General features: G+C 53.4%; 6 protein-coding genes across 6 annotated transcripts; 1 reads left to right on the forward strand and 5 right to left on the reverse strand.

Annotated features, from left to right (window-relative positions):
- Positions 1–1,245: 1,245 nt before the first annotated feature.
- On the forward strand, positions 1,246–3,005 carry CkaCkLH20_04501 (CFEM domain-containing protein; the record flags this gene model as incomplete). The annotated part of the gene is made up of 8 exons (XM_038887220.1): positions 1,246–1,347; positions 1,402–1,537; positions 1,593–1,774; positions 1,831–1,867; positions 1,926–1,993; positions 2,059–2,441; positions 2,491–2,558; positions 2,617–3,005. The coding sequence occupies 8 exons, from the start codon at positions 1,246–1,248 to the stop codon at positions 3,003–3,005; spliced, it is 1,365 nt and encodes a 454-aa protein (XP_038747386.1).
- A 620-nt stretch (positions 3,006–3,625) lies between these two features.
- On the reverse strand, positions 3,626–4,131 carry CkaCkLH20_04502 (uncharacterized protein; the record flags this gene model as incomplete). Its single annotated transcript, XM_038887221.1, has 2 exons — positions 3,626–3,792; positions 3,858–4,131. The coding sequence occupies 2 exons, from the start codon at positions 4,129–4,131 to the stop codon at positions 3,626–3,628; spliced, it is 441 nt and encodes a 146-aa protein (XP_038747387.1).
- Positions 4,132–7,397: 3,266 nt separating this feature from the next.
- CkaCkLH20_04503 (YEATS family protein) lies at positions 7,398–8,600 on the reverse strand (the record flags this gene model as incomplete). Its single annotated transcript, XM_038887222.1, has 5 exons — positions 7,398–7,529; positions 7,596–7,663; positions 7,754–8,182; positions 8,263–8,411; positions 8,476–8,600. 5 exons carry the CDS (start codon positions 8,598–8,600, stop codon positions 7,398–7,400), a joined length of 903 nt encoding a protein of 300 aa, XP_038747388.1.
- Positions 8,601–9,676: 1,076 nt separating this feature from the next.
- CkaCkLH20_04504 (ran-specific gtpase-activating protein) lies at positions 9,677–10,727 on the reverse strand (the record flags this gene model as incomplete). Its single annotated transcript, XM_038887223.1, has 5 exons — positions 9,677–9,771; positions 9,821–9,949; positions 9,999–10,260; positions 10,337–10,489; positions 10,659–10,727. 5 exons carry the CDS (start codon positions 10,725–10,727, stop codon positions 9,677–9,679), a joined length of 708 nt encoding a protein of 235 aa, XP_038747389.1.
- A 1,134-nt stretch (positions 10,728–11,861) lies between these two features.
- CkaCkLH20_04505 (uncharacterized protein) lies at positions 11,862–13,979 on the reverse strand (the record flags this gene model as incomplete). The annotated part of the gene is made up of 1 exon (XM_038887224.1): positions 11,862–13,979. The coding sequence occupies one exon, from the start codon at positions 13,977–13,979 to the stop codon at positions 11,862–11,864; it is 2,118 nt and encodes a 705-aa protein (XP_038747390.1).
- Positions 13,980–18,982: 5,003 nt separating this feature from the next.
- Positions 18,983–19,928, reverse strand: CkaCkLH20_04506 (phosducin; the record flags this gene model as incomplete). Its single annotated transcript, XM_038887225.1, has 2 exons — positions 18,983–19,231; positions 19,293–19,928. The coding sequence occupies 2 exons, from the start codon at positions 19,926–19,928 to the stop codon at positions 18,983–18,985; spliced, it is 885 nt and encodes a 294-aa protein (XP_038747391.1).
- Between the last annotated feature and the right edge of the window lie 1,808 nt (positions 19,929–21,736).

Raw genomic sequence — 21,736 nt, forward strand, 5'->3', positions numbered from 1 at the left:
AAATGGAATCGTCTCTGTTTATCGGCAACGGTTGTGCGACGGGAAGTATACATTGCCGACGCCTCTGCCAAAGCGAATCGCAAGCCTCAATAGGGCTGTCCCAAAATCCTGGAAATGAAGGGGATTGACTGGGGGTTAAACCTCTTCATGCATACCTCGCCATACCGTTGCCTACCAGTTGCGCCATCGGGCCCGAGGCAAGACGGCGAAAGTCGTGAGAGGTGCATACCGTTCGACATCGCGAGAATTGTAGCCGTGAGTTGAGATGATATCGTAGGTTACGGTGCCAGCACCACGATCGTTGCTGAATTCGATCCAATCGCATCTTGAGGGTGCAAAAGATTCCTCATGGAAAAAGAGCCCTTACCGAGATGTAAGCCAAATGCTTCCGTTCAAATGCCAAGACATCACCAAACCGCGAACGGCATTCCTCTTCAGCGAAGACATTCCCAGCAGACCGCAAACATCATGTTGCCCCTGAGTCGGGCGCGCACAGCCCGCGACTAGTTTCACTTTAGCCCACGTTCGCCACGCCAATCTGCCATCCCAAACCCCAGAGCTTCTGCTCTTCCATAGTAGTTCGTGCCGTGGTTTCCAACTAGCGCCATCATTAAGACGCCATCATCCGCACTCCACTACCATATCCCGTCCTTCAAGTCTCTGAATGGTCTCAGCCGCGGCGTCGCTCTCTCGGCAACAGCAAGGAAGAGGATGGATGGTCTGACATTAAGGGAAAAGTGTCTCGCTAGCTCACACCCCCTCTGCGAACGCAAAGAAAACCAACTCACCGGAGAAGGACCCGCGGACGTTTACTGGCCTCGCAGGTCCCGGTACGCCCGGCTGCAGAAACCGGCTTGATACAATGATTGACTATGCCTGTCTGTCCATGAGGGACAACAGCCACAAATCCAGAGCGCCCCGGTCGAGCACAGCTCTTAGCCCAAGGAACTAGGCTAGTACCCTTCATTAGCTGGATGGAATGAAAGCCCTTGTTCTGTGCTTTCCGGGGAAAGAAAGCCCCGCTATATGGCGGTCCTTGCCTTCTTCCCGTTCCCAATATCTCTGGGTTGTCAACATCATGGCCAACCCTGAGCGAAGTCTACCTTGACGTTGGTTCATCCCGGTCGAGCCCTTGCGGACACGAGTCCGTCGACAATCTTACCAGACGATCAAGGATCCGGAGGGTTGAGGGAGAGGATACAGGAAGATCACCGACAACCGAATTACTCTTCCAGACTCTTCGAGATGGCCGCCTTTCGATTCATCGTCCTGCTTGCCTGCTTTCTTGGTCTGGGTGGTTACTTCGCTGCTGCCGATTTGTCCTACAATGGCATTCCTCCTTGTGCGGTAAGGAGCTCTGGGAGATATCAACTTGGCCTCGATGGTTGCTAACGGTGATAGGTCTCCTGCGTTCTGCAAGAAATTGGGCATTCTACGTGTGCCCTCACGAATCAGACATGCATGTGCAACGACAAGGTCCTCGCGGGGTACGTCCAGACATGCGTGATGGTGAAGTGCACAGTCAAGGAGATGCTTGGTAAGAATAATTAGTGAAATGTCTGTCAGATTATCATTACTGATCATCCATGCAGTTGCCCAGAATCAGTCGCTTGCTGCCTGCGGTGTGCCCGTCGCCCAGCAAGACACGGTAATGCAGTGGTTTCGAGCCCTGCTCTTCGGGCTTCCGACATTCTTCATCATCGTCCGCATAACGAACAAATACATGAAGCTCTCACCATGGGGCTGGGATGACTCGACTATTCTGGTTTCCTATGTATGGCTTGCTGCCCCCCTCAACTTTGCAAACCCGTGTTTCTGACATGATATCAGGGTGTTCTTGCTGCCTTCTTACCAGCAGCTTATCTTGGTAAGCCACTCTGCCACCAGACCTCATCCGATAATGTACGTGTGCTCACAAATTCCAGCTGAAGAAACAGGGGCCGGACGGGATATATGGACTCTTACTCCGGACCAGATCACATACTTTCTATTGGTAAGCGGGCGGACACTTCTTCGAGACCTATTCCATCAGGGACACAATAGGCTAACTTATTCCAGCTCTTTTTCATCTTCGGGCTGCTCTACATGACCTGCCTGGCCTTCGTCAAGGCGTCGATTCTCTTCCTCTACCTTCGTATCTTTCCCGACGAGAAGTTCCGACGAGTCCTCTGGTGCACCCAGGTTTTCAATCTATGCCTCCTGATCGCCTTCATTGGAGGTACCGTCGGATCATGTCAACCGCTTCACTACTTTTGGGACGGATGGACGGGGGAGATGAGGGGAAAGTGCATCAACCTGAATGCATTCGCTATGTGCCACGGCGTCCTCAATGTCGCCCTCGACGTTTGGATGCTCATTCTTCCAGCGACCCAAGTATACGATCTGAGAATGCCGAAACTGAGAAAATTTGGAGTCATGCTCATGTTTAGTGTTGGAGTATTGTAAGTCAACCGTCCCGATGTATTCGAACCTGGTAATAACAATGCATAGCCTCACAGCAGTCAGCGCATACCGGATCAAGGCTCTCTTGTTATTCTCCACGTCCTTTAATGTAACAGGTAAGTCGCCCTTATCGAAGAGCGGGTGTTGAAGGAGGTTGCTGACACTGAGCCTCAGCCGATTCTTTCTCGAGTTCTCTGTGGTCGCACATTGAAATGTGCGTGGGCGTCTTCGTTGCCTGCCTTCCGAGCACGCGGCAGGTTTGGAGGATACTTTTCCCCAAGATCGTCACCCAACTGTCGAGGACCGGCCGATCTGCCAAGGGCTCAAACAATGAGTCTCAAGCATCAAGAGTCATGTCCAGTCCCCCCGGAGCAATCCGAGTATCGACGTACGAGGAGTCGTCAATAGCTCACCTGGTTGGAGACTTCAGACATATCGACCTGAATGATCTTCCATCTGAACCAGACACGCCGTCGACGCCTAAGACGCCGAGAACACCAAAGAACCTCATCGAACTGAAGGAAGAACCTTGTTCGGGAAGCTCAAGAGACACGATGAAGTGAGGGCTCCGGCAGTTTGATCTCGACCAAACCAAGTCGAGAGACGGCTATGAATAGAGGCGGGGGAAGTTAAGATCCATATGCGGACACACGGCGAATCATGAGTTCCACAACGGACAAAACAGGCGGAAGAACCCAGTCATCAACGATAGGGCAAGCCGAGCCAGGCCATCACAGTTGGCGTGAGGGAGCTCAGTGGCAGATTCAAGAGATGAGAAACCGAGTAAGGGGCCTGTTGGAGGGGGAAAAGCCAGTAATGGCAAGTGTGAACACGTCGATCTATAGGGGTCAAGGGAGTTGTTGATGTGATACATATCTATGGAACCGGAGGCCTGGCACCGGATACCTGCTGCTTGCTCGTTAACGATATCCAGGTCATAGAAGACCATGTTCATTCAAACATATAGTCGCGTACTTGGAAGAAGAATCTCCTTTCCATCAACTAGAGGCCCGGTGACAGTCCGGTGGGTCGGTGAGAAGTGTAAAAGAATTACTTTTTACTTACCCTGTATCATTTCTGCCCAACGTAAAACCCCTAATATACCAAAGAGTGTATGAAAGGTCTCCAGATTCGTGATATCAACTTATTTGGGTACTCGCTGCTCATGTCTTCAAGTACCTTCTCATGCCGTACCGGTCTGAGCCTCGATGGTACCCTCTGCATTACCCGTAAACCCGGCACCACCACTGAAATCGAAATCAAACTCCTTCGTGCCTCTCACGGTGACGTTGCTTCCCCAGAGCCCGACAGTCTGCGTCAGCGTCACATTCGCAACGGTGTTCGCCTGGCCTGTACTCAATCATCAGCTGTCTGTAGCCTCCAAACCAGTTCTCGAGTCTTTGAAAATGACTTACGGACACCACCAAAGTCGTACGTGAAGCTCGGGTCCGAGCACGATGCCGTCTCGGTCTTGTCACGGGGGTTGTAGAGATAGCTGCAAGTCACCTCGATAGGTGCCTCGAGCTCGCTGTTGTGATACGTCGCGTCGACGTGGTACGACGTGTAGCCGCTGACCGGGTAGGTGGCGGAGCCGGCGAAGTCCCAGTAGCCGTAGTCCGCGCGAGAGGATACCGCGGCGGCGGAGGCGGTTGCCGCGAGGGTGAGGACGGAGCTGATGGAGGAGCGCATTTCGGTCGATTTTGGGCTCACCAGTTTTGGGGTACGTCTGACAAGGCGAAATCAAAAGAACTTGGATATGCTCTCACGAAGCTGCCCTCTCATTGAAGGCGGTCTTTGAATATTTATATTTACTTAATTCTAAATGATCGACATCACCGCATTACGCTAACTTCTCACCGTCGGCGGCTGGCGACGAACAAGGCCACGCTATGAACATACATCTGCACTTACAGGCATCGTCACAAGGCGAGCGTTCCGGAATACGAGAGATGGGCCGCATACTTCCCATTACGGGCCCTAGGGGTAGCTCCGATGGCGTGATACCCGATGGACAGTTTCCCCGGCGCGAAGCTACCGAGCGGTGCCCCGTCCGGTGATGCAAGGCACACCCGCTCCGGCCGAGGTCCGCATTGGTCTAATGCTCGCTCTCGGGTCGGTGATGGAAATGATTGATTGGAGGGAGATCTTGGCTTCCCAACGCTTGCTTTTTGATTACATGCAGCACAGCACCCCGCATGCCATGTAATGTTGCGTCGCCTTGCAGCGCTCGATGACACATGCTTTTACGACACCACGGCTTCTGCATTGGTGATTGCTGGTTTTCGATAGTCGTCGGATTTGCCCCACGTTGGCTCGACAGAGAGAGGCGTCTACGTCTGTAATGGCGTAGCAGGCTCAAGCAGTCTAAGTCGAAGTAACATGACTCTAGATCGACGAGTGATTCGAATCTTTATGTTATTCAGCTTATACAGCCCTTGATGTATCGGAGAAGTGACTTGCACATAGGTGTCAATGGCTACGACGAGCACATTCAGCCCAAACAATTAAAGATCATCTAGGAACCATTCCCATGAGCTTTTCTCACGAGGACGATCGACCTCCCAACAGAGTACTTCTGAAGCTGGAACCCCAATTCATGGGGCAGATCAAGTACCTCTTTCTTGAAGTATTTTAGCCCCGAGAAGCGCGGAAACAAAAGATTGACACAGGTATGACGGAGCGTTCCCATCGAAGGAGCGATGGACGGCTTTTGGTTAAGATCTGTTTCGCTTCCAGGATCTACTCGAGCAAGCGTTCATCTTGTTGTAATTTTCGACGTACTTCTTGCCCAACAATAACAGCAGCACTGTGATTTCCACTGAATATGCACACGACGACGAAGATAGAGGACAAGAGCGATACACGCCCTGCAGAAACCAACCATCCACGTCGTGAGGGTACCACGCAGCTTCTGACGGCCCTAATAGCAGTTTGAAGAAAACGCTTCCCCTACCGCAGACAGGACTAAGTCGCAAAGCCGTGTCGGTTTGGTATGACTATGCTATCAAGATAGAAGGTGGCAGTAACATAAATGTACTGTTGCAAAGCCGAGCAGGTCAAGCGGCTTTCGCGTGCATGCCCCAGCGCCGACAGCTTCGCGGATGCTCGCAGACCTGGCCAATGCCCATTGAGTACTTGAGAAGTCATCCCAGCACTATGATGTGAACTTTTAAGGAGACGAGTCTAGTGGTTTCGTTCAAGTTGGCTTCGGTTGTGACCTGCAAACGCTGTATTGGGGTTTCAAGGCAGAAGCAGTGAGGGTTCGGAGGGAACAACGCCCCCCCTTTCACCAAAGAAAGACCGTCCATCGCCACTGTCTTCATCGTGTTACTCATCTGAATACTCAGACGCCGCTAGTTCCCATAACACGATTGACCACTTCTTTCCGGCGACCCCTGTAGTCTAAGTAGCTAATAAAACGAACATGGTCCGTGTTGTTGGTCCAAACGCGATCGCAATCCATTTTGGAAAACAGAGAACGCAAGACATGCAACGCCGAACTACCTAACTTATGTCGTCTTTGAGCCTCCATATATCCAATGGCAGTAAGGTGGTCTAGCCCCCTTACCTCTAGTAGATGGGTTGTCACTTAATTCACTTCCGTCACCCCAAGACTTGCAAGAAGGGTAGAACAAGGGAAGCCGAGAATGGCAAGACCAGAATGCTAGGTACTCGGGAGCGAAGTCGGCTTGAAGAAAGCGGAACTCCCGAGAATATCTCTAGACACGAGGGTAAAACGGGTTGTTGTGGCTATACTAATGTTGTGCTTCCCAGCAGCTGAGAGACGGAATCTATGCGCACACCCGGAGGACGACGTGAGGAATTCATGATCAGACGAGTCATCGGGAAATATACATACGTCTCTAACCACCAATCATGGAGATTGGACAGGCGACTTCGTCAAGGGTTGTGGACCAGCGGCTGTCCAGACGAGCTTGGTGACGCAATGGGAGGTAAAATATGATATGAGGCGATGGGAAGGTAGATGTCAAGGTAGAGAGGAAGAGGACGAGCACTTGCCAGATCGCCAGTCCAGGATTCCGTATATACATAGCGCAGAGGCTTGGACTCCCAAGGATGTTGCGTTGGCCGTACGTTCATCGCGGGCACGAGTTCTCGTCGCCTTAACTTGACGCTAGACTAGCCGCCTCTGCCGCCTCCTCCTTTGAGCTCTGGAACCCTCAAAGCCAAACCAGTGGCTCCTCAAAGTGCTCATCGCGCCAAGCAAGATTAACCCGTACACTCTGCCACCTAACGAAATCTGCCCTTACCCACGATGCTCCAACGTCCATCCCGTGCCGATCTCTCAAAACAGAAACTGAGCCGGGTACTAAACACGAGAAGGGCCAACTCACCTCATCACCACAGCATAGAATCACAGGCGCCGGACGATGGCTTCTTTCCATAGGCAACAGTTCAATATGATTACACTGAGGGCAGAGGCCGGGGGCCCCGTCGGTTAGAAGGAGATATCACACACACACAAACAAACAAGTCTAGCCCGACCTCCTCCCCCGAATCGACTCAGCCAAACTTCTGCCCAGCGTCGTAGCTTCGTCTCCATTCTCATCAAAAACAACAGGAAACGGTTACCTTTTCCCCCGCATGCAAACGCGAGAACCCGTGAGTGCTTTTTTTAAGGTTGACATACACAGACAAACAAGCGATAAGACAAGAAAACAAGACACGAAATCTCAGCAAACGAAGAAAAAATCAGACCAACGCATGGAGAAGCCGGAAACGCCTAGCCAAATGCCATTGGGATAGCGTGAGTGGAAAAGAAAGAAAGCATGACGAAAAAGAGCTAGTCCACACCCTCCTCACGCGTGAGTACCCCCGAGCCCTTCAGTCGATTTGTGCGTCCATTAGATATCGTCAAATCGGATTCGCGTGGGAGGAAAATCGGCGAGCGACGACGGGTTACCTAGCTGACGAGGCCCTTCTTGCTCTTTGCATTATGGGCACAACATCGCGGTCAGCGGCCAGTTCTTGTTTCCCTGACCCATCAAGTTTTCCTTTCCCAGTTCCTTGCAAAACCCGCCGCGAGTACGCTGACTCTCGGCGTGCCACATGTACCATTCATACAACTTCCCGGAAGCCCGACAAGAACGCCATCCGTGCGTTTATGACAATCGCACCAGTGAGCGACTCACCAAGTATTCCCAGAGTTGCTTCGTCATCGAGTCGGACATTGTGTATAGGTCGATGGAGAACTCGCCAGCTATGCAACACGTCAGCTTCTGTCTCGCGATTGGTATCCCAGGAAGCCGAATTCGCGGCGTGCCATGTGCCCAACGCAAGGAAAACTGACCAGCCAGGAGATCCGTAGTAGGGGAAGCAGGCATGAGCTCACCGTCAACATCACTCTTGATGTATGTGTCCGCGGTCTTGTTGTCATTGATGATCTGGATGACGCGAAGAAGGTCGTCCTCCTCGAGCTTCTCGAGGGCCTGGGCGATCTTCTCGTAATCGTACTTCTGGCTGCCCTTCTTACCGGCACCGCCCTTCTTCTTGAGACGGTCGTCGTCTGATGGAAGAGGTCCCGTCTCGCGCAAGATCTGTTGCAGCGCCTGGGAGGGGTTCTTGAACGAGACAGTGTGCTCGGCCTCGTAGCGGTTCTTGGCGAAGTTCAGGTCGTGCTGAAGGGACTGCTTCGACTTCTCGGTGATGTAGCAGTCGATCGTCATGTCGAATTCACCCCATCCCTCGTTCTCGCACCTAAAAGGAGGCTTGTGGAAAGCTATGAGGGGCGACCGGTCAGCGTTTGCCACCAGGGAAGGAGCGGCCCGAGAGCGCGCGCCGGAAGAGAGTATGACGAACTTTGGGTCGGGTTCTCGAAGGAAGGGTGGAGGTTGTAGACGACCTTCTGGAAGCAGTCGGCCGGGTGCTCCTCGCCATTCTCGCCGACAATGTACAGGACGATGTTCCATTTTCGCATGGGGAAATCTTCGACCGGTGAGGGCTTCTCGCTGTGAGAAAATCCGGGGTTAGCGACAGCTTGGCTGGAGGAAGGAGCTATCGAGAGCGGCTTACATGACGTTCTGCTCGGTAACGAGCTTGACTTTTCTCTGGACAGAATTAGGATCAGGCAACTTGTTCAATCTGCTGCTGGCTCTGGAGGGCTGCTCCCTCGCTTTGGGAAGCTTCTTCTGCACCATCGTGGTGATTGGGATCGCGAGGTTGAGCAGAGTTTGTGGAGGTGAAGTAAGGAAGATTGCTGGATAGAAGAGTGTAGATTGGATTTTAAGTTGTTGCTTGAATCTAGAGGAAGGGACTGGGAGAGGCACATTGTGTGGTGGCCGAGAGCGCAAGCTATTGAGGACTGCCAGCTATGGCCGGGGCAGGTCATGTTGGGTGTGAAGCTGCTCCTCGTCGCGACAGGACGCGCCTAGGGTATGACAGTGAATGGACGACTAAGCTTACCTCTACAATCATTATGGGCAATTGTTGGAACTGATGTGGTACTTGTAAATATGTGTGGTTTTCGAGCGGGGGTTCAGTATGCGGCGGGAGGCAGAGGTGGTTATGTGAAGTTCACCAGATTGGGATTTGGAGGTTTGGGAACTGCAGTGGAAGGCTGAGAGCCGACGCTCGGGCCACACACACCCAGGGGTGGCTGGAATGCTCACCGCAGCGCGCGCAACGTGAAGCGTGAACCGTGTTGCGGGGAAGCAAGGACTTTAATTGAATGTTCCTTCCCCTTTGCACTTTGCACATACATCCCCTCTGGAAGTACAGGAGGACAAAGCAGCTCTATCCTTGGTACATGGCCAAAGTCACACAGTAATTTGCTATTTCTTGTCATGAGTGGCTCTCGTTGTAAAAACCTACTCAAAAGCACAATCACCTGAATGCAGAGCTCTAAGGGTTGGGTGAAGGGATATGATTCTCCTGTCTATCTACTGCTGGCGCGTCTAATCAAATGGGAAGGGACTTGATTCTTGTTGAATTGTGCTGTGTAGTGTCTTGCTCCTAAGCTTTGATGCTATTCATCCTCCTCCCAACCGCCAGAAAACAAAACACCACTTGGTGCAGGTTTCTTTGCACTCTCCAGCTTCTCCTGACCAAACATGATCCTGCCTGCCTCATGTCGCGTGGGGTGTGTGTGTAAAAACAATGGTGCGAGGATCGTGATTCTTTTTGTGGTGGGCAGTGAGTGCCCAAAGGCTCATGGCCTAATTGCCACGGTGCTTCCATCCTCCTCTATTCGCAGGCAATTCGGGTATTGGCGAATTTACTCCTTCTGGGGGGCTTCAGCCTCATCAGACTTGAAAAGCTCCTCGTTATCCTTCTGGGCCTTCAGGAAAGCGTCCTTGAAGAGGTTGGCGTCTGATACGTATTAGCTTGATGTTCATCACATACTTCTCAGGGAACCTACTCTCGGAGTTGGCGAAACGGATGGCCAGGGTGACGGGCTCGGCCTCACCCTCGCTGACATCGGCAGCAGCGTTCCAGACCCAGCTGCGGTCAGAGCCGACGTTGGGGGAGAGCTTCATCTCGGGGACGACTGTTAAGGTTAGCGACAGTTGCATATTCGAGGGCCTCGAGACACATACTGTAGTGGTTGGCGCAGACCTTGAGAGTCTTGTCGCGGCGCATGACGAGACGAGTCTTGCCGTTCTCCTTGTGCTTCAACAGACGGACGTCACCAGTGCCGCGCTCCTTCCACTCGGTGGTCTCCTTCACAAACTTGAAGAGCTTAGCGCGCATCTTGAAGAGCTGCTCCTCGGCCTCCTCGTTGGTGGCGGTCTCGACCTTCTCGGTCAGCTTGATGACGGGCTCGAAGTGAACATCCTCGGACTCGGGAGCTTCATCTCCCTACGAAGCGACTACGTCAGCACCTGATACACACGTACACGGCTGCTCTGAGCAGCGGATGTGGGATTCGCCGTACTTCCTTCTCGGCAGCCGCAGCATCGCGCTGAGCCTTGGCGCTGCCAGAGTTGTCACCACGGTCTTCGTCCTCCTTCTTCTCCTTCTTGGCGCCACCTCCGAACATGGAGAAAACGGAAGAGGAGGTCACGGGCTGCTCAGCATCGCCGGTGGTCTGCGGTTCGAAGAGTCAGTCATCCATAAGATCTTGATATTAGATCGCGAAGCCGATGGCGGGTAGGGGAGACGCTTTCGCATGACGCGGTACGGGTGGGAGGCGGTGAGCTCCAGGACCCTCGCGAGGACGGTCGGCCATCGGCGCTTGCGACAAAGAAGTATCGTACCTCGGTGGGCTTGGTCTCCTCGGTCTTGGTCTCCTCGACCTTGGGCTCGGTGGCTTCGGCAGCAGACATTTTGTCGGGTTCGTCGGACGGGTATTATAAGCAAGTTGGTGATGTTTGGATCTGCAGAGGGGGGAAAAATCATTAGCTCTTGAATTCTTCACCACTGCCGAGTCTGCCCCTCCTTGAGTCAAGGCGGGAGCATCGATCGAATACTCGTCATCCAGCCCTAGGAGAGGGCAGGGGATCAAGGCCGGAAGACATCGAGCTTACCAGGGCTAGTAGCGGTATGTTCTGCAGCAAACAAGCGAGAAAAGGTGGAAAGCAAAAGATGAATTTGTTCCGTCAGTGGTAACGTGAAGTTGGGGGTGGGTTGGACAAAATGAGGAAAGACAGCCCCTCATTCAAAAGTCAACAACAAGAGGGGTGTCGGGCGGGCCAGGCCCTTGCTGTTTAGGTGCCCAGGCAGTTGTCATCCTGCCTTGGAAAGTACCCCTCCGCCAAAATTGCACTGACCTGTACTTCCCGGTGTCGCTGACCCCGGTGGGGGTTTGCCTGAGCCAAAGCCCAAAGATGCTCCTGCGCGACCAATCAGCGAACCGCTTTTCTTCGCCACTGGGGAGTCCCTGACTTGCGGAAGAGAATCTTGACGCTATCTCAACCATTACCCGGCCCTATCCGCACTATCGAACTGGATAATTTGCTGGATATTACTCTAGCTGTCGTTTGAATGTCAGTGTTGCAATGGTGGCCCTCAGAGACCATCTTAGCATTCCACACCCAACTGCAAATCCGCTTGAATAACACCAGGATTTCAACTGATCGACACTTCGGATAAAGTTAAGACGACGGCGGAAAGATACGACGGCAAACACTTATTTCACTGATAACATTATACCATTTCATTGCAGAAGCCTGCTCGTCTTCTATCGATTCTGTCCGTTGTCTGAAAACCAGATCCGCCTCCGAGACCTACACTCCGCCGAACCACCCTACACTCTCGTCATCAACGAGACACTCGGGTGAAAAGATAGTTGTAGGTGAGAGAAGGGTAATGTGATGAATAACTACAAGGGTGTCAAAAGCGAGATAAGTTGATGAAAGTGCCACAAAGCCATACCAAAACTCCAGTGATCCGTCCATCCGTAAACCCTTGCCGTCGTTCCAGGTATCCCATGTTCATGCACGTAAAAAGCTGACGCTGAATTAGGCCTGCTGCTTGCACTGCTGCGTCCAGCGGGAGAAGCCCGACTGGCACCTAGCCTCCAGACGCTCCTGCTTTCGGCGGGCTCGCAGCTCCATCCTCTCTCTGTCGAAGCGTTCCTTGCTGGACTTTTCGGCCGTCGCCTTCTTGTCCGAAAGATACTTCTTGGCCTTCATGAGGTAGTTGTCGTACTTCTCTGCCTGTTGGCTGATCTTCAACCACCAGAGTCGGGACTGGATCTGTGCTGTCTTATGCTTAATATCCAGCCAGTCCAAGGTGTCCTTAGTCTGGCGAGAATGACGAAGACCTTGCCATGTCGCTGCCAGAGCTGCAGGGTTCCAGGAGGTTTTGACGTAGTTCGCAGTCTTGGCCGCGTCTTCGCTGATTCGCGTGGACATTTCTCTAATGTCATCCACAACCGAAGTTTTCAAGGACCCCAAAGCAATGACCTGCTCTACTCCACGATGAGCAGCGTCTTGGAATACATTAGCCACCGACTTGCCATATCCAAAGCACTGGCCCAAAATTGTCTTGCCGAAGTCGATGGAGAAGGTCTCATTGACCTTGGGCTTCCGTGTGGTATTGACGGTAATTGTGAGAACGCCGTGGGCTTCCCTCTTGGGGATCTCGATGAGGATACCCTCGTCCGTCGACGACAACTTGGTCTTAACAGATCTGTCGCCTTTGAGAGCGCGAATCGAGATAGAGTCCTTGGCAAGCCAGGAGGTCTTGGTGCCCGAGGGGATTTTGACAAGGATCTCATTGTGGCTGTATTTCTCGGCTGAGCACACAAAGCCCTTCTGAGACTCTGGGAGCTTGTCAGCGAAGAAGTCTGCCAGCTCTGCGAATGGCGCGACGGCGCTGCTGTGGGTGGTTTTCAGTTGAGGAGCCCGAACTGTCGACGAGGTGAGATTGATGATGACGGTCGAAGTGGACACAGCAACTGGGGTTGTAGACATCGGTGGTGCAGGTGTGGTTGTCGAGACAGCTGGTACGATGCTTGAAGAACCTCCCATATGCCAGTTGCCGAGCAGGAGAGCCGCAAAGACGATGCCCGAAATGACAGAGTATTGGACAGCAGTCCAGACGTCAAAGTCTTCCAGCTTGGGGGCGAGGTACCGAGCATAGTTGCGAACCATCTTCATAGAGTGGCCGTAGAGATCCGCATACCTGCTCGTCTCAAGTTCAACTGCAGTCTTGGAGAGACCAGTGAGATAAGCGAGGTTGTAGTTCAGCTGACGAGCATCAATCTCCTTGAAAGACTTGAGGTCGATTGGAAGTCTGAGTGGCTCAAGCTCGGGGTCAGAGAACTCAACAAACTGATGAATGACGTGAGGATCGATCCTGTCATTCCAGTTCTCGGTTAGCTGTTGGAACAGCTCCGTGTCGGAGACGAAGACGCAAGGGACGGCACGCTCGTGCATCGTTGTCCAAGCCGCCTCGCGGATGCTCTGGCTTGTCTCATCATCATCCTTGGTGATGTAGAAAACAGCGACGTGAGGGACAGAAACATCCTCAGCGTCGTAGTACTGGACACTGAGGGAATTAGCAAGAAAGTGCTCCTGTGATGTAGAAGCCGCCAAGGCCGATGAGAACTTTTGAATAATCTCGTGCTCGGCTGCCGAGTCGCCGTTGTACAGGATTCGGAAAGGGCCCTTAACATCGAGGGATGATTGGGCCATGGTACGGCGAACGGATATGGAGGATATCTGGCGTGGGTTGGGCTCCGAAAAGTGGTGGGTGACGTGCTTGACTTCCACAGGCTTGACGCAAATGGGGCTTTGGGTTTCGAAAAAAGAAGCATGATCCAGAGGGGGTGTGGCTACGCGGGAGGAGGGGTTCATGAGGCTCTGCTCGGCGTATTGGATAGAGGAAGCTCTGGACCTGTCCTCTGCAACATCGTCCTCGTCGTCTTCATCCTCGTCTTCGGTATCTGTCCGCTCGATGCCGTCCAGACTATGAACGTCATCGGGTCGGGCGTAGTCGAAAGAGCTCAGAGACTCTGCCTCGGTAGCCTCGGTGGCGCGGTCGTCCTGGCTCTCCAAATCGTCATCCGTGTTAATGAACTCGTACGAGGACTCGGCCAGATCACCATCGTCGGAAGCGGTGGAAGGATTCATGATGTCGGGCTCGCTGGAAGAGATCCAGCTGGCAAGATGTCGGTTACCTTGTGGGCGGGGAAAGCGCAGCGTTAACTCTGAGGATGACAGCGTCGTGGAGCTGGCTGGATCGGAAGTGGCGTCGACGTCTCGGATAGGATCGCCGGTGTGCTGCTCTTCCATAACGAAGATGCAAAGAGTCAGCCTTACTGGTGTCCCGTCATACCTCGAAGAGTCGAGCGGGCGGAGGGATGCAAGAGGGTTGAAGTTGGTGAGGATGCGTTGTGGAGGACGTGTAGTGGTGGTGGTGGTGATGGAGGATGGAGGGGTAAATGCGGGAGAGGTGGCAGCTGGGGATTAGGCGACGGGCTGACGCAGCAGAAATGTCGGGGATGTTCTGGACACAAAGAAGTCCCTGCAGGTTTGAAAGCTGGAGGTGAGAATGAAGACGTGGAATGGGAACAAGGAGATCAACTAACTCTGGTGAGGTGAGTCTTTGGAAGGTGCAAAGGAAAGGTGAAGGTTGATTCTTGGACGGATTGTCGTCGGGGGTCGGCGGTGCTGCCTGCCACCACCTTAAGGTGCCGAGAATCTGAGGGGCGGCGTCGGTCGGGTGCTGGAGTTGCCTTACGGAAGTAGCGCAGTACCTCAGTACCTCAGCACCTCCAACAAGTGTAAGGCAGGCGGGGTGGGGGAGGAAAGGGTAAGGTAGGTGAAGTGGTAGACGGGAACCTAGGGATGGATGATGGGATGGGATGGGATGAGAGCCTGGAAAGCGGTCGGTTTATCGGAGGGCGGAGGTATCTACGACTTGTAGATGTCATGCGCCTTCCGCTATCAGGATTTCGGGGCATAGATAAGCAGCAAGGTAGAGGATACTAACCAGGGGAGTCGTTGGCGCTGCCCACGTTTGAGCTTTAGTCCGTCAAAGCGTTGGTCGGTGTGTCTGGATTCAGGTGAAATACCAGCGGTAAATATCGTCGAGTCGGCCTCGTCTGTACCTGTGTTGGGTGAGCAGGATAGGTGAGATGGACGAGCGAAGAAAAGAAGACGTGTGTGGAGGAAGAAAAGGAAGGAAAGGTGACCGTGAGATGTGATTCCGGGAGAAGTTTGTGGAGAGATGATGGAAGGCAGGTAAGGTCGGGTACCTACCCAAGATGGAGACACAATACCTTACTATCTGGGCGCACCGCCAAAGACGAAAAAGGCAGCCATTACGCAGTAAAAGGTAGGCGCAAGGCAGGAAAGCAGGCAAGTACCACCGAAATCATACATAATGCCTGCCTTCTCTTCTTCCTCTAGCCTGATACTTGAGGAAGCATATGAAAATGCACCGACCTGCCTTCCTCCTTTGGCTCTTTTCAGCATCTTTAGCTGCCTCGAAATGAGTCTTACACCTGCCCGCCTCTTGCTGCGTGTGGTTTTGGGTGGTGGGGGCGGGGTCCATCACGATTGAAGTCAGACGCGCCAATACCACCTTGAAGGACACGTTTGATCATGTTCAAATGCGGGCGAATTACTCTTCTGCATCATTCACGTTCGGAATGGAATGTCACTGACAAATGGGATGCCCACTTGAACGGCATCATCGCACAGCTTATCGATAACGGACGGGGGCCTTGCGGAGGGGAAATCCAGCTGCGAATGCACCATTGCGACCAGGAATGGTGGGGTTATCCACCATCACCCCGCCTGGAACCGCTGTTAGCACAAACTCACCTTACCACTCCGAGCCAAATGGGTATCGTGACCGGAGAGGGATCCGCAACCCTCCCAACATCACGTCTTGGCCCTCGGAATTCACGCTATCCTCTTCGACTTTCCCTGGCGGTAAATGTCCAAATACGAAGCCTTCCCGGTGTCTGTGAGGTGTCAAATACTGACAATAAAAACACAGGGTCTATTTGCGCTCGTCCGCCGACAGTCCTGTCAGTCATCGCCATCTGCCGCATCAGGCTCAAAATCCCGACCCCTCCCCTCAAGCTGAGGCAAGGTACCAACCTAAAGTTCAGGTCATCCAATGTGTGCAGCACAAGTCGCCATGGGCCGCCAAACGTCAGCCAGCCAGGTCGCCACGTAAGGCAATACGGACACTGGAAAGTGCAAAGATTCCGCACATTATTCACCTATGAATAAGCCCGCAAAGCCAGAACCAGAGCTAGAGACAGACTCACGCGCAGAGCCAGGACCAGAGACGGAGCCTCGAGGATGTGCATCTAGCTCGAATTCCAAGGTCTCAAATGTCTCATCTGCGCCCGTCATCTGTTTCTGATCCAGCATGCGAGGATGCGACTTCCGGAACATGTCTGGACCGAGCTGTCGACGTGTGTGGCTTGACACCTTTCCGACCTGTGGCACACAAGAGGCGCATCCTTTGCATGTAAGTGGAGTGGACCTGGCCTGACGACTATGCATCTGGAAACCTACTCCAGATACATCTTCGTCTTTCATCAACCTAACCCCACTGACTGACTGTCACAGTTCTTAAAGTCAACAATGTTCATCTACGTGATGTCTGAATGGAAGTTTGGCACCCATGCGGTCACAGGTCCAGCGCAACGAACAACCATGGATAGACCGGCGACAAACCTTTACGAACCATGAAGCCAAAGTCCTCGAAAAAGACGCGATCCAAACGAGGGTCTCCCTTTCAGCCCATCATTCAGACGACAGGACTTGCCCTTCCGCCAGAACTCGTCTTGAGAATTTGCAACTTCTTGCCAGGCGAGTCTGTTATTTTTCTCGCTTTAACCTGCCGCCACTTCTATAATGCCTACTTTCCCCAGAAAGTATCGCTGAATGCCGAACAGAAGGAGACTCTGTTTCTTTGGCTGGAAAAAAGCGCGCCGCATCTCGTCTACTGCCATCATTGCAGCATCCTCCGTCCCTGGGCAAAGCAAGCACGAGCTAGAGGATGCGTTAGCTTGTGCCCTTTCCAAAAGCCCCAACATCCTGACAATGTTCGCCAACCCGCCTGCAAAGATCATCTGACGTATCTTCGCGCCAGGTCAATCATGAATAGGCATCTTTACGGTGACTCCCACGGTCCAGCATTAGACGTGCTGAACGGAGACGAAACCACGCAACATCTCGTCTACGGCGTCACTGTCACGCAGTCGTGGGAGGCTCGAATCATCAACGACAAGCTGTTTGTCAAGAGTGTGAAGACTGTGACCCAGACCAAAGGCAAGCAGGACACTCTCGAAAAGTACCTCGAGTCTGATCGCACCGGCGGCGGGAAGGTCTGCAACCATTGCACCGTTCTCTCGCCCCCTCGCCGCGATCCTTGTTGCGCCAAAGGATGGGTGTTTATGTTCGACGACTACGACCATAGCGAGAAGATACTATCCTGTCCGAAATGCCTGACCGATTGCGAGATCAAATATGTATGGAAAGGCCCCGCCCGCGCAATGGAAGTGACCATCTGGAGACAGTTCGGGTCCTGCCGTTCACCCTACGATGACGACTGGCAGCTGGTCATGTCTTCGAAGCCGAAGGTCTCGAATGATTCGAAGAAAGAACGCCATCCAGCAGGAGCCGTTTGCAAAAGGTGGAACTTGAACGACCGTGGGGTGCTCCCGAGAAAGCGCGAGTTTTTCTTGCCTACAGCAGACTACAGAAATGACGGGGCTTACGACAGAGATTACAAACGTGTACTGGCAAGATGTAAGTTATGAAATAGTTTGTCTACCATCCCACACCGTCTGTTAACCACGACAAAAGACAGCCGAGTGGAAAGTTCTGGGCCCTCAAACAGGTTCAGCTTCGCTCGCATGTTTGGTTTCTCAAGTTAAATCGATCAGTAAAGTCTGGCGGGAAGCGCGAGAATCTGCCCGGGTACTTCTTCACAGACGGCGAGCGAGATAACCTTGCCTTACTTCTCACCAGATAGGAGGCAAGGTCCTCACCGCATCGGTGGAAACACAGGATTCAAGACAGGAGGATGAGGAGCATCGCAAAAACGGGGATCGATAACCGGCACCCGGAACACCGCCCGAGATCAGCGACTCACTTTTCCCATATTTCAGAAACTCGAACCGAGTGGAATAGGTGGTTTTCACCCAGATGGTGGAACACTCTGACCCCTCCTCCCCTGGTCTTCGGTAGATCACACACAAACACACATGGGGCTAGTTCCGTCTCGACTTAGACCTACCTTACCCCGGCCCGCCAAAATGGACGACTACAGTACGAATACTCCACGGTCATTGTTCCTGGTAGAATGCTGTGTAGTAACGACGAAGGATAACAAACGCAATGCTAGAAGTACAAGCAGCAGCGAGGGCAATCATGGAGGTAGCGAGGAGAGTTGCGAGGGGTAAAAAGTAACCGGGGAGAGACTGTACACATCACGTCTTTCCGAGTTTGGGGAATCTCCAATTTCGTTCGCCGCAAGAAATTTCCGAGTTCCCGGTCCTTGTTTTTTGTTAGCTTCGGAGTCTATTCACCGGCAGTCAATCTCTCCTGCGCCATTGCAAGATTGCGCCGAGAAAGATTTTATGTTTGAAATGAACCCGCAAGGGACTTTTTTTGTATTCTACAGAGTGTTGATCGTCTCTAATCCAAATGTACAATGCTCGCGCGAGATCCATGCATGCATGTTCCTTTTTTTTCGTCTTGCGTTCCCAAACCCAACCGAACCGCGTGTCCCAGCCGAGGTGAAATCTTTTCCCGCCAGTGATATTAGAACGTGAAGGGGGGGCCATCCCCATGAGGCCATAGTCCGTCATCAAGCAGACATCAGATGCGTCGTCGTCTCCAACGTAAAACAAAAAAAAACTCCGTGAAAGCTCTCCCACCATTTGAAGTGTGTGTGTAAAAGCAAGAGCAGTGAAATGGGACAAGAAAAGGGGAGCCGTCATGCTCGCGAAGAATGTGCCGCGCTGCAAAATGGGGGGTATCGTAGCAGAGAGAGAGAAGAGACATGAAGATGTTTTGAGTGTGTTTTCTTTTTTGTTTGCTTCGTTATGTGCACCACGGCCACAGCCAGGTGGCCCCGGCCCATGCCCGTCAGAACATCATCATCATAGGATGCTGTGCTTTTCGAACAGCCGTGCCAGGGTGTCGGTGCCGAACGCCTCGTCGTCAGGGATCATCTCGATGATGCCTGTCAGGTTGGCAAACATGTCACCCTGGTTGCGGTAGGCCAGGATGGACGGCACGGCGGCGTTGTCGAACTCGATGTCGAGGTAGTGTACCTTGACGAAGTGTATTGTGGAGTGGTGGGACACGAGAGGCATCATTGCATGCTCTATCGTCGCTGATACATCGCACTAGGCATAGGATTAGTACACATGTTCTCGGGCCGCAGGGCGTGTGCGCAGATGAGCTTACCTCTGGATCGTAGACAAAAACAACGACGACGGTATCCCGCGCAACTTTCTCAATGGCGTCCAGGTATCCCAGAGCATCGACCTCATCCATACGGCCGTATACGCGGACGCTGGGGCTTGTCCTCCGGTTGCGGACGACCTTGCTGGACTCGCTCTCGAGCTCTCTCCGCCTGCTCTCGCGCCATTGTGCGAGGAACGACTCCTCGTCCTCCGAGTTGCTATTGTTGCCGTCGTCGGTCCCGCTCTCGCTCTTGTGCGCGGATTGGGCCTGGGACAGGCCGTCGAGGCCGAAGATGGAGCGGCGGACGGTGGTGCGGGCGCGGCTGATGAAGGAAGTCTTGCGTGCGTTCTCGTAGTTGCGGGCATCAGCGATGACGCCCTTGACACCTGTGGTGCGGCCGGCGTCGAAGCTGGCCGGGGGCAGCTTGAGGTCGGATGCGGCGGTCTGGCCGAGGGTGGGGATGCGCATGGCGGCGTCGATCTGGGAGTTTCGGTAGACGTCTTCCTCGTCAAGGTCGAGGCTGTCGAGTTCGCGGCGGTCGTAGTCGCGGTCCTCTGGGTGTGATCTGGAGTCGTCGCGGGACTGGGCAGCTAGCAGTGCGTTGAACTCTTCTTGGGCTGGGGTAGGGTTCGACATCGTGAACGGGTGGGAAGGGCGCGTGCCGGGGGAGGAAGCTCGGTTTATGTATGGGACGACGGACGGACGGGCGGGCGGACGTGTGGTCAGAGAGAAGGAGGAGGAGGTGGTAGGTGGTAGGTGGTAGGGGGTGTTAACGGTCAAGCTAAGGAGGAGGAGTAATAGTAAACAAGCAAGCAGGTGGTGTAGGTAAGGTAGGCCAGTGATGTGCCAATCGTGCGACCTTGGAGCTTGGAAGGGTGTGCCCGGTTGTTCTGTCAGGGAGACTAGAGGGCAAGCAGGTAAGAAACCAGGACAGGACGAGTACGCGGTGGGCAGGTAGTATCCGTATGGCGTAGGGTTTTGGTTGGAGGGGGCGAAGAGCGAAGGCGAGGGGTGAGAAGTGAGGGTGGGTGATTGAGGACAGACCTGGCTCTAGGGCTCTGACGAGGAGGAGAAGTGAGTGGTGGTTCACCTTCGATGACTTTTCTCGAAGCTGTGGAGACGCAATCAGGGGTCGACCCTTGCAGTAGCCACGATGCGGTGAAAGCCGGGCTGCGGTGTTGGGCGGAACAGACGGGCGCGAGTGGTGCGAGCCAGGGCTGGTAAAAGCTGGGATGGAGGACGAATTGGCGGAGCGACTTCCAAGGTGAGAGAGGAAGAGGGAGAGAATCCAATGGTTCCAGGGACGAGGACGAGGGGCCGAGGGTTTCGAGGATCGAGGGTCGACGGCGAAGCCCCTGGGGTGCGTCAGGCTGTTTCAGAAGCAGTGGAGGCGTGAAGGTCGCGGACAGGGGATACTTGGGCTTGGGTGGGAAATTTGTGGAATCGTGGACCACGATGAATCGCACTCGATGAGAAAAAAAGTGGTCACATCTGTGATGTGTGAGATCTGTGGTCGCGGAAAGGAAATCTAGTCCGTGGTGTTAAGACGAGGATGATGGAATGGAATTCGGGTGTACCGTCTACGCAGGTACCTAGGCATCTTCACTTCAGAATCCGGGTAAGGTTCTAGGGGGTTAAATCGCTGACGATGGTTGTTTGCGGGCGCTGCATTGTATCACTCACTGTATCGATGATGGACGATGCTGGAACGGGAGAGAGAACCGCAACGGCCAAAGAACGGCACGGCCGGATACTTTTGCCAGGTTTTTTCCCCCCCTCTTTCCTGCTGTTGTCTGTATTCTGACGAGAACATACGAAGTAGGTAAGGCAGGTTGATTGTCGTCACGCATGAGGCACAGGCGTTGGGAAGGGGCAGATGGACACGGGAGAAGCAATAAATGTCCGGGTCAAGGACCAGGGCAACAACTACCGGCCGGTGATGCCCGTACAAATCCAGAGCAAGCAAACCGTCGTCCATCTGCATCGCCTCAATGGCCGGGGAAGACTACTTCAGTATGTGACCAAAAAAAGGAGGGTAAATTACATACGACACTCGACGGTCATGCACGTGTTCTTCTGTGGATCATGTCGACGTACACCTACTCAGCTTAAGTTATGCTGCGGATGAAGTGACGAGGCCTGGAAATGCTCAACCGCGCAGGACGCCAACGCAAGAATCAGATCAGAATCAGACCCCATCAACTGTCTATCAGTACGAGTAGATGCAGATGAGGTTCACGTCTCACTCAACAGTTGCAGCAGCAGCAGCAGCAGCAGCAGCAGCACACCATCTCGCCCGTTTCGCCTCTTCCGCTCGCGTGGCTTTGGCCGGGATCACAGGGCTTGTCTTGGCCTTGTCAGGGGCCGCTGGTCTGGGCTGGGGGGCTGGCTGGGTTGGTTCCTCTGCCGATTCTGCCCCTTGCCTTTCTTTTTCTGTGCTCACT

Source organism: Colletotrichum karsti (genome assembly GCF_011947395.1).
Source record: "Colletotrichum karsti strain CkLH20 chromosome Unknown Scaffold12, whole genome shotgun sequence".
Taxonomy (NCBI): Eukaryota; Fungi; Ascomycota; class Sordariomycetes; order Glomerellales; family Glomerellaceae; genus Colletotrichum; species Colletotrichum karsti.